At 41.5% G+C, this 16,561-nt stretch overlaps 1 protein-coding gene and 1 long non-coding RNA gene across 3 annotated transcripts; one reads left to right on the top strand and one right to left on the bottom strand.

The window, feature by feature from the left end:
* The first annotated feature begins 1,714 nt into the window (after positions 1-1,714).
* On the top strand, positions 1,715-5,014 carry LOC115166815 (uncharacterized). Of its 2 annotated transcripts, XR_003870368.1 has the most exons (5): positions 1,715-2,287; positions 2,473-2,701; positions 2,790-3,247; positions 3,292-3,429; positions 3,474-5,014. It is a non-coding gene; the product is annotated as an uncharacterized LOC115166815 (long non-coding RNA). The 2 variants fall into 2 exon arrangements; XR_003870367.1 differs by having other exon boundaries at positions 2,473-3,247.
* A 563-nt stretch (positions 5,015-5,577) lies between these two features.
* LOC115166814 (secretory carrier-associated membrane protein 2) lies at positions 5,578-16,031 on the bottom strand. Its single transcript, XM_029720658.1, has 9 exons — positions 15,859-16,031; positions 15,125-15,202; positions 14,400-14,489; positions 13,320-13,437; positions 12,509-12,637; positions 11,805-11,964; positions 11,473-11,574; positions 10,614-10,731; positions 5,578-10,426 (listed from the first exon to the last, which is right to left on the bottom strand). Exons 1-9 carry the CDS (start codon positions 16,024-16,026, stop codon positions 10,280-10,282), a joined length of 1,110 nt encoding a protein of 369 aa, XP_029576518.1. The 5' UTR covers positions 16,027-16,031; the 3' UTR covers positions 5,578-10,279.
* Positions 16,032-16,561: the final 530 nt, after the last annotated feature.

Raw genomic sequence — 16,561 nt, 5'->3', positions numbered from 1 at the left:
ATACACTAGTTACACTATAGCAGAATGAGTAGTATCAGTTATACACTAGTTACACTATAGCAGAATGAGTAGTATCAGTTATACACTAGTTACACTATAGTTACACTATAGCAGAATGAGTAGTATCAGTTATACACTAGTTACACTATAGCATAATGAGTAGTATCAGTTATACACTAGTTACACTATAGCATAATGAGTAGTATCAGTTATACACTAGTTACACTATAGCAGAATGAGTAGTATCAGTTATACACTAGTTACACTATAGCAGAATGAGTAGTATCAGTTATACACTAGTTACACTATAGCAGAATGAGTAGTATCAGTTATACACTAGTTACACTATAGCAGAATGAGTAGTATCAGTTATACACTAGTTACACTATAGCAGAATGAGTAGTATCAGTTATACACTAGTTACACTATAGCAGAATGAGTAGTATCAGTTATACACTAGTTACACTATAGCAGAATGAGTAGTATCAGTTATACACTAGTTACACTATAGCAGAATGAGTAGTATCAGTTATACACTAGTTACACTATAGCAGAATGAGTAGTATCAGTTATACACTAGTTACACTATAGCAGAATGAGTAGTATCAGTTATACACTAGTTACACTATAGCAGAATGAGTAGTATCAGTTATACACTAGTTACACTATAGCAGAATGAGTAGTATCAGTTATACACTAGTTACACTATCGCATAATGAGTAGTATTGGTTATACACTAGTTACACTATAGCATAATGAGTAGTATCAGTTATACACTAGTTACACTATAGCATAATGAGTAGTATCAGTTATACACTAGTTACACTATAGCATAATGAGTAGTATCAGTTATACACTAGTTACACTATCGCATAATGAGTAGTATCAGTTATACACTAGTTACACTATAGCATAATGAGTAGTATCGGTTATACACTAGTTACACTATAGCATAATGAGTAGTATCAGTTATACACTAGTTACACTATAGCATAATGAGTAGTATCAGTTATACACTAGTTACACTATCGCATAATGAGTAGTATCAGTTATACACTAGTTACACTATAGCAGAATGAGTAGTATTGGTTATACACTAGTTACACTATCGCATAATGAGTAGTATCAGTTATACACTAGTTACACTATAGCAGAATGAGTAGTATTGGTTATACACTAGTTACACTATAGCATAATGAGTAGTATCAGTTATACACTAGTTACACTATAGCATAATGAGTAGTATCAGTTATACACTAGTTACACTATAGCATAATGAGTAGTATCAGTTGTTTTGAAGTTTAGGCTTTTTCCAAAGTGTTCCGATAACATTGACATGTCCATGTTTTTGAACAATTCAGAAATATCTAGCAATACAATAATAACAATACAAACATAATAACTATATATATATAGTTATTATGGCCTCCCTTTTACTTGACTGGTCCTGACTTTGAAACCTGAAGACTGAAAACAACAAAAGAACAAAGCCATTTAAAAGGTTATTGTTTTATATTATTATTGATTTTTACTGGACTGGGACAGGCTGTTTTATCTTTTCATATTTTTGTTAGAGGGACCAATAAATTATCAAGTTTTCATCAAGTCTATATTCATCCATTTTTGACCTAAGGAAGTACACTGCTTTAATCCACAATTTGAAAGTAGAAAATAAGATAGTTGAAAGGATGAGTTTCACTGGATCAAAAGGTAATGCAGTGTGTTCATGACCCATCTGTGTGCTGTTAGTTATTGTAGCTAATAATGTTAATCAAATGTCAATTTATACAGTAATCTTTTATTTATTCATGTCCTATTCAGACTGAAGTTCCAATAACATCAACTTGTAATTAATGTAGGCTAATTGTAATTGCTTGTTCTGATAACGTCATACATGTGTTTTCACAGGTGATGCTAATGTATGTTTCCAGCAGCAGTGTACCTAATGCTGCAGGGTCTCATCGTTCCTTCTCTATGTTGGACTGAACTGTTTCATCTCTTCACAAGTGAATTCCTCAAAGCCCTAAATGTGTGTTATCAATCTTTTTAGTCACAGATTAGTCAAATAATTGATTAAATACTTATTGTTTTGCTCTTTTCATCCCTGCTTATATTACTGTAATTCTCATCTATGACAGGAGCAGAGGTGTTCACCCAGAGAAGGAGACCATCTACAGTATGACAGGAACAGAGGTGTTCACCCAGAGAAGGAGACCATCTACAGTATGACAGGAACAGAGGTGTTCACCCAGAGAAGGAGACCATCTACAGTATGACAGGAACAGAGGTGTTCACCCAGAGAAGGAGACCATCTACAGTATGACAGGAACAGATGTGTTCACCCAGAGAAGGAGACCATCTACAGTATGACAGGAACAGAGGTGTTCACCCAGAGAAGGAGACCATCTACAGTATGACAGGAACAGAGGTGTTCACCCAGAGGAGACCATCTACAGTATGACAGGAGCAGAGGTGTTCACCCAGAGAAGGAGACCATCTACAGTATGACAGGAACAGAGGTGTTCACCCAGAGGAGACCATCTACAGTATGACAGGAGCAGAGGTGTTCACCCAGAGGAGACCATCTACAGTATGACAGGAGCAGAGGTGTTCACCCAGAGAAGGAGACCATCTACAGTATGACAGGAACAGAGGTGTTCACCCAGAGAAGGAGACCATCTACAGTATGACAGGAACAGAGGTGTTCACCCAGAGGAGACCATCTACAGTATGACAGGAACAGAGGTGTTCACCCAGAGGAGACCATCTACAGTATGACAGGAACAGAGGTGTTCACCCAGAGAAGGAGACCATCTACAGTATGACAGGAGCAGAGGTGTTCACCCAGAGAAGGAGACCATCTACAGTATGACAGGAACAGAGGTGTTCACCCAGAGGAGACCATCTACAGTATGACAGGAGCAGAGGTGTTCACCCAGAGGAGACCATCTACAGTATGACAGGAGCAGAGGTGTTCACCCAGAGGAGACCATCTACAGTATGACAGGAGCAGAGGTGTTCACCCAGAGGAGACCATCTACAGTATGACAGGAACAGAGGTGTTCACCCAGAGAAGGAGACCATCTACAGTATGACAGGAGCAGAGGTGTTCACCCAGAGAAGGAGACCATCTACAGTATGACAGGAACAGAGGTGTTCACCCAGAGAAGGAGACCATCTACAGTATGACAGGAACAGAGGTGTTCACCCAGAGAAGGAGACCATCTACAGTATGACAGGAACAGAGGTGTTCACCCAGAGGAGACCATCTACAGTATGACAGGAGCAGAGGTGTTCACCCAGAGAAGGAGACCATCTACAGTATGACAGGAACAGAGGTGTTCACCCAGAGGAGACCATCTACAGTATGACAGGAACAGAGGTGTTCACCCAGAGAAGGAGACCATCTACAGTATGACAGGAACAGAGGTGTTCACCCAGAGGAGACCATCTACAGTATGACAGGAGCAGAGGTGTTCACCCAGAGAAGGAGACCATCTACAGTATGACAGGAACAGAGGTGTTCACCCAGAGGAGACCATCTACAGTATGACAGGAGCAGAGGTGTTCACCCAGAGGAGGAGACCATCTACAGTATGACAGGAACAGAGGTGTTCACCCAGAGGAGACCATCTACAGTATGACAGGAGCAGAGGTGTTCACCCAGAGAAGGAGACCATCTACAGTATGACAGGAACAGAGGTGTTCACCCAGAGGAGACCATCTACAGTATGACAGGAGCAGAGGTGTTCACCCAGAGGAGGAGACCATCTACAGTATGACAGGAACAGAGGTGTTCACCCAGAGGAGACCATCTACAGTATGACAGGAGCAGAGGTGTTCACCCAGAGAAGGAGACCATCTACAGTATGACAGGAACAGAGGTGTTCACTTGAGGAGTCTTCTCGGTCAAGATAAGCTCATCGTTTTGTAACAGAATATATTTCATACACTCTTTGGGTGGACATCATGACATGAGTAGAGAGTAATATAACCAGGTAGATTAACCTCAACAGATACTGTAAATATCTCTTTTTTTGTGTTAACATTGAACAGACAATAGCTTGTAGGTTATTGACAAGTATAACTAATTATTCCAGTTTTTGTAGGAACATGTTTGTCACTGATCAAATCTTTAGTTTTGCTACTTTTTTCATTTACAGATTTCCTGCTTGCCATATTAGAGGGAGATACTGGTTATCTTTCAACTCCACACCATGGGATGATTGACCTGGATCTTAACCAGAACAGACTTCACCAGACACAGTAGAAGTGAGGTCACAGGAAACAGACTGATTTGTGAAGAGGGACTACATCACCCAGAAAGAATTGTGTCCCTGGAGGCCAGAGCTTTGTTGGATGTAATGCCTTGTTCTCAACGTCTGAGTGTTCGGAAATAAGACTTGTAAACTTGGTGCATCAAGTTGTGTGCATTCACGTACCTTGAACCAAGGTCAACCTAAGTACCGAGGTCAACCATAAACTAACAGTACATCTATCATGCTGGTATGAAACGGCAGTTGAAAATAGGTTTTCTAGATCAGTCCAAACATTCCTCCTGACTGTTTTATCAACATGTTTGAATGCTAAAATGATATGGGACGTTTTTCTATTGCAACGCTTGAATCACGTTCATATTTTTGGTTATAACCTGCACAACTTTTCAGCTCTTGGTTGTTTGCTTTTAAAAATAGTTTTTAGTACTAACTTTTGTTTGTTTACATTAAACTACTAGTTTTGTTGTTTCCACCAAGACTGTAATGTCATTGTAATTGGCAACAGTGTGGTGTTTTTGGGGTGGTTAGTGTGGTGTTTTTAACTCACATCTCTAAAGATAAACCACTCCAGTTCTTAGTCCATGAAGAGGTTGATTTAATAGTTAATGGTAACTTGATATAGCTCCTTGTGGTTTGACATTCATATGGTCCCCCTGCCTGTGTGGGATCGAATCCCGGCCTCTGTATCTCCACTTTATTCATATCTGTCACAAACAAAACGTTTCTTCAAAAAAAAATCGGATTAGATAAAATCTAATTTAATAACCCATAGTCAATTTCTCAAATGGTCTGTATTTTAGAGTTCGCTGTCATATTTATTTATTTTTCCCTGCGTTGTGCTGTCAGATAACTAATTATCCGTGACTGGATGGGTCAGCTAGTTTAGGTACAATAGGCTGCAGTAATGCGGCATGATAGAAGCCAGGCTGCATGTTGCTGTAAAACCCCTAAGAAGATACAAATGGTTGAATCAGGACCCAAGTGCCATCCGTCCCCAAATCGTGCGAGAGAGGAAAGCGGGGAGACATCGTCCCCCTACGACATGTAGGGCTGTTGGCACATTCATAACAAGTCGGAAACTAGGAACCGCCGGCTCAGAGTTAAAATTAACGTACGTTATTTACGTAGAGCTTCCTATTGGTTGATTCTGATACTTTCCAAGTGGAAAAGTTGGGTAGCATCTTTCTACAATGACTTTCCTAGTTCCAACAGCACTTGAATGCCCCAGATGCAGACAGAAAGCCTGGGCATGTGCCTTTTTTGTAGTAATAAAAAAAATATTTGACGTTCAAGACAGAGCAAAGAAATGCATCCATTTATTGAATAATAGCGGTAACAATAGATCGATAAATTACTTAGAGATAAGTCATAAAAATCCCTCAGACAAAATAACAGCTTTGTAACATGTCAGACATATGTACAGTGACAAACAGATTTGACCCTTGACCTCCAGAAGGACAGCCATCCTGGAGAGCTACTGGGTGTGCACTGCTACTGGGTGTGCACTGTGCAGGCTTCCATTCCATCCCTACTTAATTCGACCAAATCAGAAGCTATCAGCTAATCATGCAAGGCCCTGATGAGCAGTTGAATTAGGTGTTAGAGCAGGGCTAAAACAAAAGCATGCACACCCAGTAGCTCTCCAGAAGAAGGGTTGGACACCCCTGTGCTCGATAACACCCAGTAACTCTCCAGAAGAAGGGTTGGACACCCCTGTGCTCGATAACACCCAGTAACTCTCCAGAAGAAGGGTTGGACACCCCTGTGCTCGATAACACCCAGTAACTCTCCAGAAGAAGGGTTGGACACCCCTGTGCTCGATAACACCCAGTAGCTCTCCAGAAGAAGGGTTGGACACCCCTGTGCTCGATAACACCCAGTAGCTCTCCAGAAGAAGGGTTGGACACCCCTGTGCTCGATAACACCCAGTAACTCTCCAGAAGAAGGGTTGGACACCCCTGTGCTCGATAACACCCAGTAACTCTCCAGAAGAAGGGTTGGACACCCCTGTGCTCGATAACACCCAGTAACTCTCCAGAAGAAGGGTTGGACACCCCTGTGCTCGATAACACCCAGTAACTCTCCAGAAGAAGGGTTGGACACCCCTGTGCTCGATAACACCCAGTAGCTCTCCAGAAGAAGGGTTGGACACCCCTGTGCTCGATAACACCCAGTAGCTCTCCAGAAGAAGGGTTGGACACACCTGTGCTCGATAACACCCAGTAACTCTCCAGAAGAAGGGTTGGACACCCCTGTGCTCGATAACACCCAGTAACTCTCCAGAAGAAGGGTTGGACACCCCTGTGCTCGATAACACCCAGTAACTCTCCAGAAGAAGGGTTGGACACCCCTGTGCTCGATAACACCCAGTAGCTCTCCAGAAGAAGGGTTGGACACCCCTGTGCTCGATAACACCCAGTAACTCTCCAGAAGAAGGGTTGGACACCCCTGTGCTAGATAACACCCAGTAACTCTCCAGAAGAAGGGTTGGACACCCCTGTGCTAGATAACACCCAGTAACTCTCCAGAAGAAGGGTTGGACACCCCTGTGCTCGATAACACCCAGTAACTCTCCAGAAGAAGGGTTGGACACCCCTGTGCTAGATAACACCCAGTAACGGGGTCACTACCCAATAGAAGGATCAGATAAATACAGAAGTATCTGGACAAACATTCAGAACACGTATGGATCATAATGGTAGTTAATAGGCAGAAGGTGAGGCTCATTTAAAGTCATGTCTCAGTGAGTTTTAGGCTCAAAAAGAAATCCCAATAAACCAGTGTCAGCTACATAACATCTGAGAGTTGACATATCAGGAACCAACAGTGGTAGTGTAGCAAGACTGCAAATGTCCAGTAGACAGCATAGTGACATTTCAGAAAAGGTTTAGAGTAACCATACATTAAAAAAATTATTTATAATAATATGCCCAGTGTTGTAACTACTACCCAACAACTAAAATCAAGAATGTAAATCTATTTTTTGATCGTTGCTGTATTAGAAGTCGTGACTTGGTTTACTGCAATCTTTAGGGTTATTGTACTGAACTTTAGGCACATATCCACAATCAATAACTAACTATTCATTAATACATTTAGATTATCATGTAATTAGTCAAATCATTCATTCATTTGTCCTGTCAGCTCATTCCTCCATCCACTCATTCTCACTTTGCTGTACCTATATTACATTCACCTGTTCATTCTTGCACTAAATACATTCAATCTTCCAGAAATGTCTATGAGCATGCCACAGTAGCCACATTGACTGGTCTATATCTCATTCATAGAGAAAGAAGACCTAAGTGTTAATTTAAGACTAACTAGAGTCCTTTGTCTGATTTGTAAGAAAAGATCCCACCTGTCCTGACGTCATAACACCCAGTAGCCACAAACTCCAAAATGTAGTGGTGACAGCACAAAAGTGGTTCTGTTCATTAAAGTATCTGTCCCATGTTTCAATATTTCTTTGAAATATGACCTATAATTATTCACAATATGACAAATAGTTTCTTACAATTAAAATAAATAATGAAGTACAATAAAAAAAACTGCTATTCTGTGTTGGAATGGTGTGGGCGTATACAGGTTATTAAAAATATTACTGCGAGTAGACCACTGATTGGCCAGCTCGTCCTCCTCTGAGGAAATAGCAAGCATTTTTGAAACTCAGATATACGTTTGAGGTGGGTTTTGAAGTGTTTTTTCTCCAATTTATGCTTTTGACAAAAATATGAGTATAGGATGAGTCAACAACATTGTTTGGGTTGGAGTTAACAGAATATGAACTTTTAAAAGTAAGATTTTCACTGGACAGTTACTTTAAAGTACAGTAGGAGGGATACAGGGGGTGGTGCACTAACATCTGAGTATACAGTAATTCCCATTTAGTTAAACCGTCACCCAATATCTTCATTATCGTATCTACAAAAACACAGCAGTTGCCTTATCATACTTCAGCAAGTCCAACCCTACTGAGGGATTGAAGAACAGTAAAATATGAAATCACACAAAAAAAAAAAAAGGAAAATAAAACCATTCATCCCTTCAATATACTATCATCAGAGCAAAAATAAACCTCAACAACAATGTAAACTTCACAAAATAAAATGGAATTCCTTCAGTAGACATTTCAGTGTTTTTACCTCAGATGCCCACTTCAGTAACGGTTTTGTACCCAAACCCTTTTAATACAAGGATCTCCAACTTCAGTCTTGGACAGCCACTGGGTACGCAGGCATTGTTCCAGCCTAGCCCCAACACACCGGATTGAAATAATCAAGGTTGAAGACCATGATCAGTTGAGTATTTGAAACGTGTGTCTTAGTGTTAGGAAAGAACAGATTCCTGCACTGACAGTGGCTCTCCACAACTAGAGTTGGAGATCTCTGCGTTAAAGGTACAGTATGTCCTGAGAAGAGGACCTGAGTGTCTGATAGGGCAATACAGTGAGGAAGAAGAGAACATAACGAGGTAAAGACTAGACTATGGGACTGTTGAACAGAGCGCAATTGATATACTGAATAAAAATACAACTTAATTTGAGATTGTGTTTTTATGATAAGTGCCATGCTGGTACCAAACAATTTAATTCTAGTGAGGATTAAAATGACAATGTAAAGTATTCTTGGGAGAGCATTCCTCATTCGCTAGGAGCATAGTGTAATAGCATTAAAACCTACAGGAGACGAGCAAGACACATTACGCATTCACTTTCTTAACGTATCACATTCCACTTAGAATGAAAATGCACATTATTGTCATGGAATGTTTGGTACCAACATGGAGGAAACTTTGCCTAACTCTGGTGCCCAATCCCAAACCAACCCTAGCCCCCTTACCAGCTAGACACCCCAATCCCAAACCAAACCCCCTTACCAGCTAGACACCCCATTCCCAAACCAAACCCCCTTACCAGCTAGACACCCCATTCCCAAACCAAACCCCTTTACCAGCTAGACACCCCAATCCCAAACCAAACCCCCTTACCAGCTAGACACCCCATTCCCAAACCAAACCCCCTTACCAGCTAGACACCCCATTCCCAAACCAAACCCCCTTACCAGCTAGACACCCCATTCCCAAACCAAACCCCCTTACCAGCTAGACACCCCATTCCCAAACCAAACCCCCTTACCAGCTAGACACCCCATTCCCAAACCAAACCCCCTTACCAGCTAGACACCCCATTCCCAAACCAAACCCCCTTACCAGCTAGACACCCCATTCCCAAACCAAACCCCCTTACCAGCTAGACACCCCATTCCCAAACCAAACCCCCTTACCAGCTAGACACCCCATTCCCAAACCAAACCCCCCTACCAGCTAGACACCCCATTCCCAAACCAAACCCCCTTACCAGCTAGACACCCCATTCCCAAACCAAACCCCCTTACCAGCTAGACACCCCATTCCCAAACCAAACCCCTTTACCAGCTAGACACCCCATTCCCAAACCAAACCCCCTTACCAGCTAGACACCCCATTCCCAAACCAAACCCCTTTACCAGCTAGACACCCCATTCCCAAACCAAACCCCTTACCAGCTAGACACCCCATTCCCAAACCAAACCCCTTTACCAGCTAGACACCCCATTCCCAAACCAAACCCCCTTACCAGCTAGACACCCCATTCCCAAACCAAACCCCTTACCAGCTAGACACCCCAATCCCAATCCAACCCCCCAGACACTTGGATAAGTCCAATCAACATGGTAATAGCTCCATTTATACCCTCTGATCAGCTAAGCAGAGTTTCCATCACATTGAATACACGGGGCTAGAGGTTGAATTGGGTTTATGTATCAATGGCTGTGGTTAGAGAATGTCCATGATACAGCAGTAAATTGTAATGTTCCTGTATACCAGTCTAGTTTCTGTCCTGTCAGCCATTTCTGTTGCCTTTGCAGAGACACTGAGGCCATGGGACAAAACAGAGCTTGGAGTGAGTGAGAGGTGACTAGGAAGGTTAGGAGGAACCTGGCCCTGTGGCTTTAGGATCGCTAGCGTCCTTGGAAGGCCCCCTGGGCAGCTGAGGAGGCGGCGCTGGCTGCGGCGCTCTGAAAGGTCTGGTTAGTGAGGACCCCCGAAGAGAACTCCTGCTGGGCCTTGGCGAAGTTGGCCCCCGTCCGACGATACTTGGAGTGGACCTGACAAGGGGGAGAAGGCAGGGGTCAGGCACGATAGATAAGGGATTATTGAAGGGAATGGAGTAGCCTTCGGAATCTTTTCAGGCTGTATTGACCTTGGTGGGTGGATGTATTATCCATAATGACCTCAACACTTTGCAATAAAGTTTGAATCAGTTCTGAAGGATTGAGATAGCCCAAAAAGTACCATTTTGAGTAGGATGATGGCGAGGACAGCGTTCACAGTGAAGCAGCCGGCCACAACCATCATGACCACAGCTACAGCCATGTTGCTTCTTATCATGGTGATGGACGAAATCCATCCACTGGAAAACAAGACAAATAACACATCCTCATTTACACCTTCAGAAAATAAATCCATAGCACCATAACATCAATGAGGCATACAAAACCCTTTGTCGACAGAATTTATTTTAGCAAACAGTCACAAACCCACACCATGACCAACAGACAGGCAAAGTTTATTAGAATGATAACTTAGGACGACACAGGACAGTGAAGCCTACTTCACAAACGAAGCAAGACCAAAAGGTTTGAGGAGCCAGAAGGGCTTTTCCCACTAATAAGCCGAACCAAACTGTACTGAGCTGGCCTGGTTACTGGAATTATGTTGAAAATGACAATGTGAAAATAAAATATCTGCACCAACATAATTTGGTTTGGGTCAACACGACAGTGTGAAATAAGGTAAGAGAGATGAGCCGAGTGTCACACACTTACAAAGCAGCCCCCAGGACAAAGAGCACAGCAACAGACTAGCCAGCAGGAGATCTGTCAAAGAGATGCAAGAGAGAAGATGCAGGACCGGATGCACACACACACACACACACGTACACAAAGATGTGAAGGGAGACCTACACCCACCCAAACACAGTACATATTACACACCCAAACACACAGTACATATTACACACACACCTGTACTTGTGTGCGCAAATATATACACAAACATACCACACTCACACACTTTCTCACTCACACACACACACACACACACACAAAGATTCCCTGAGGTGCCATCTAGTGTATCATGTTGTTTCACTGACCTGTTCCCCCACTTGGGGATCCCCACACACTGGATGATGTAGACAGACACTTGGAAGAAGAAAACAAAGAAGAAGAAGAAGAAGCTGAAGGAACTGTCTGACCTGAAGAAGACAGAAACCAGGACAAAGGGTTAACAATCACCCGCACAGATCATATGGACTTCACAACAAAACTAATTAGGTCATGTGGAATTAAGACATTCTACAGTGTTAAGTAGGTTCCAGTCTGTTTTGACTTTAGCAACTCTTTCGTCGTCGTCACAAGGGACTTTACTTATATAAACACTTTTATTCAAAAGAAAAGTAGATGAATATTTGAGCAAAGAACTTGCCTGAAGGCTTTGTACACTGGCCTGTACCAACAGACGAAAGAGACGGGGGTGAAGAGGATGAACCAGAGGATGGACAGACCAAAGTCCACCCCCGCGTTTGGATCGGCCGTGAAGTAGGCCAGGCAGGCCAGAAGGTTCAGGAAGAGTGTGATACTGTGAACTGGAGAGACAAAACAAATGAATGTGAGACTAGAAGAAACTGGTGCCGTGTTGGAGAGGAGCTTGGGGACTAATATCTTATGACTAGTGCTTTGGGATTGTTGACTGTTGTCACAGACAAGCATGTAATATCATAAAAAACTTGTACAAAGTCTTACTCAATTAAAGGTGCAATATGCAGAAATCACTAAAACAATCCCTGGTTGCTAAAATTTGAATAGTTCGCCTAATTTCAGTTTATGTGACAAAACATGTATAGTGTAGAGTATCATTGTACCATCTAAACCACAGTTTTATATATTTTCCATAACCAAAAATATTGTATTTTGAGCTGTTTGAAGCTGGTGTGGAAAACCTCAAAGTAAAAGAGGCAAAAACAAAACTTAAGAACCGGGAACATAGAAATAGCACACATAGAACAGATCTACCACTTCTTAGATTTTCTTGAATGAGAATAGGAGATCTATAACTCACATTTCTATGTGAATTTGGTGGGTTGCCCAAAAAGTTACATAGTGCAGCTTTAAGATGCAAGGTGTACGTACACATCCAAAGGTAGTACATCCTCTTGCATATCTTCTGGTACTCTTCAGGGATGTCTTCATTGAAGTCCTGGTAGAAACAAGGCTTTATGGGGGAAAACTTGGGAAGTGGCGGCCAGTTGTTTTCTTTCGCTGTCAAATAAAGAGTCATACTTGTTTACTGCCACAAAGAGTTACATGGTACATAATCAGATGAAGCAATACAAGTACAACGTAACTTAGAAAGATAAAACACTACAGTAGGGAGTCAATTTAAAAGGCAGTGATGGATTCTGTTTGAATGTAACATGTTTCAAGTTAAACTGTAGTTTGTTTGTATCCTGTTTAGTGAATGATTACTGTGAGTATTAATGGAGTTTAGGCCATGAAACTGTGTGTATGCTCATTTAGAAAGGTTGACCTAATTAGATAAGAGGAAATTGCCTAGGATCAGAGAGCAGGGTCAGGCCCAGGATGAAGATGGTCGGGGTCTGATTCTGACATCTAGGTAAACAAGAGAGAATCATGGACATTCCCCAGAAAGGAGGGAACCTCATTGGGGTCATAACATGTATAGCTGGGGAGGTGACACCTACAAGGGAAGAGCATAAGATGTGTTGTGAGCTTTCTAAATGGATGCACTCAGCTGACTGTATCCTTGGTAAAAAAAAAAAAAACACTTGAAACTTCTCTTGAGCTTTTGGTCTCAAATCCTTATTGCAAAAAGGTTGCAATAGCAGTTTTCTTTTTACAGAAGCTTAATCAACTTTTGTATTTATCATTTGGTCAAGACAGATTTCAATTGAACATAATCAAGTGACAATCTATAACTTACTAATGTGGCCTCCAGGCCTGTTCTGGAGCTCCTGCTCTTTCCGATCCAGTTCAGCAGCTTTCTTCTCCAGCTCCTCCTGTTGCCTGAGCAGGTTAGCCTGGGCAGCAGCCGCAGTCGCCTGGTGGACAATGGGAAAGAGCTGTGTTACAAACCATCTTGAACCAAGATGGAGTGTTCTGGCACAAAATGGTTGCAATGCATCAAGTGGGTGGGTACAATGCATTGTCATTTAATAAGAAGTTCCTTCTCTGCCCATTTGCAGAGAAAACTCATACCAACTCGTGCATTTTGTTTATTACACGGTTGCATTTTCATATGCATTCGATTAAACAAACTAAATCTCCCATAACCCTAGGTCAATTGTTTTTTCATCTCTATATTGTGAGGTAACTTGGAAATGGTACATGTGAAGTCTCAAACAACAATTGGAAGAATGTGTATCTAAACGACACTGTCATTACACAGTACTGGCTTATGTAAATACTACTTTGTCCACTTAAGGTAAAGTAGGACCAAAACCAGGGCCCTTGCAAAAAACCTTCAATAGTATGACCAAGTAAGGATACTTTTCCAGTTCTCTCTGACCTTTGCTTTAATGTGCCTATTCCGATCAATGAATAGATGGGTTTGTTATTTAGCAACAAAACCGAGGTACAACTATGGAGCGAAACAGAAGGTGTTGGTTTAGATTGTTGACAACATGTCAACTATATTTCATCTCCAATGTGTATTGAAAGTATAAATATATTTGCACAATGACTACTTTTTTCTCAAATACATCATTATAGTTGTTGGTTAGCTAACTAGCAAATGTTTTCCATATTAGCGTCAGCATGAAATCAGTCAAAACAAGACATAGTATTAAGAACAAGCTGAAACAAGCTGAAATGATTTGCCTTCATGTGGCCTCGCTTAGCCACTTAAGCATCACAAACAACTCAGGAGTTCAGTGAATTCGAGAGTGTGTTGTACTCAGCTTGGAGCAATAGCTAGTCAAAAGGATGTTCTTGTTGTGTCTAAAATTGTCAGTGTACCACACTGCCAACCTCCCTCCTCCTCATTCAGGTCTCTGTTACTCACTTGTGGGGTGGGCTCCACAGCAGAAGCCTGTAGGACAGCTGGTTGGGAGGAGGCAGCAGAGATAGGGATGGTGGTCCCAGTGTGGGTGCTCTGAAACAAACACACAGTCAAAATCACAAATAAAAAGACATCTGCATGTAGATATACAAAACCACATGTACATATACTCTTGTCTGAAATGAAATTTAGCCTCATTCACATGATAAGACGCTTCCCAAATCAACATTCTTTAACAACATATTTCCTCTGGATGTTTGTCAGATGCATTTTCATCTTTTCAGGAAGATGATTACATCACTGTGCCCACATTAAATGAATATACATTGAAAGTAAATGTAATTGCTAAAATATACTTAGTATAAATCATTTAATATTCCTTATATTAAGCAAACCAGGCAGCACCATTTTCTTGTTTATTTTTTTAAATTCACGGGTAGCCAGCAGCACACTCCAACACTGACATAATTTACAAACAAAGCATGTGTGTTTAGTGTGTCTGCCAGATCAGAGGCAGTAGGGATGACCACGGATGTTCTCTTGATAAGTGTGTTAATTGGACCATTTTCCTGTCCTGCTAAGCATTCGAAATATAACGAGTCCTATTGGGTGTCAGGGAAAATGTATGGAGTAAAAAGTACATTTATTTTCTTAAGGAATGTGATGGAGTAAAAGTTGTCCAAAATATAAATATACAGAGTATTTTTACGCCACTTGGCTCATCTTACCATAGCACTGGCTGAGAATGGGTTGAATTCCTCAACGGTTTCAATCCCACCGCTGGTGATTTGTGTGACTGAGGCATCCTGTATTAGAGACAACAATATATTTTCTTACAGTAAAAACACGAAATAACTTCCCTCAGGTTATTTGACTGATAGTTGGTTCTTTCAGGTATAAAGTCCCACGCAAACCTATAGGGGGTAATTCATTAGGCTAGAATTACAATATGTGAAAACAGAGAATAGCAGGGGGCTGTCTTCGTTGGCAGAGTTGCTGCCATTGACAGGTACACTTGCTATGGGTGCATAACAATCATTATTGGTAGGAAATTAGTCCTGACCTTACATGCGTAGGCCAATAAATGGCATACACGCGTCTATTAAAACAACTTGCTCTCAGTAGTCGTTTTAATTGCGGGGATGAAAGAACAGGTTGTTGATAGCCAGCCATCTATGGGCCTATACAAGCCAATAGGGCCTAGCTACCTGCTTAGGTAATGACTAATAAAACATCTTATACGTGTCCTTATTGGCCTACCAAATATATTGACTGAAATGACTGGCAAACAACATTGTCAATCATGCTACGTTCTCTCATCTGAACAAGGAAGTAGACCCAGGCCCAACCCAGCAACCAACCAAACTGGTTTCTGTTGCGGCATATCTTTTACAGCGTTTAGAAGGGAACATAAGGACAACGCAAGTCAGAGCTTGCAGTTAGGTCTAAATAAATTGCTCACCTGGAAAGGATTGACATCCACTGCATCTACAAAGGGGTTCTCGTCAAATCCCGACATGTTGAGATAATTGTATCTTGTTCTTTTGGAGGTAAACAAAACGCCAGCGTGTGCCTCTCCTCTGGCTGCCTGTTCCTCAGTCTGTTGATGGTGCTGTTTGACAGTGCTCATGTGCGCAGGCGCTGCAGGACACGCACACTGCGTCAGCTGATCTGGGGCAGTCTCGAGCGTTCATTTAAAATCAATTATCTTTATTTTTAGAAAATAGGGTACAATTGGTTTCAAATGTGTGACATTCTCGTGACTTCCTAAATCCTGCTCCCATGTCTCAGAGCTGTACAGTGAAGATTCCATTTCATTTATATTTTATTTAACCTTTATCATTTACCAAAGCATGTCTTGAAAACAGTTCAGAAAAGTATTTGTTGGCTATGGTAGGCTTGTGACCATAAAAAAAAAAAAATGTAAGTATTCGTTTAAACTAAACATGCCTTAATTATATTGAACTGCATACATTATCTGGACTGTAATCTGATATGAAGCTTGATGGTTATATTTAAGTAATGTCAAATGGTTTGATATTGTAGCGAACGGAGGGACTTGGAAGTGAACCTGTGACGCTGGCGTAAATGGAAAACACCCTACGCATCATGCCGATAGGGTTAAACCATTTGGTGGTACATGTAATGTTGCTCATATTAGTGAG

The sequence above is a fragment of the Salmo trutta genome, chromosome 29 (assembly GCF_901001165.1).
Source record: "Salmo trutta chromosome 29, fSalTru1.1, whole genome shotgun sequence".
NCBI lineage: Eukaryota > Metazoa > Chordata > Actinopteri > Salmoniformes > Salmonidae > Salmo > Salmo trutta.
Note: the sequence above shows the minus strand (reverse complement) of the source record. Positions and strands in the feature narration are given on the sequence as shown.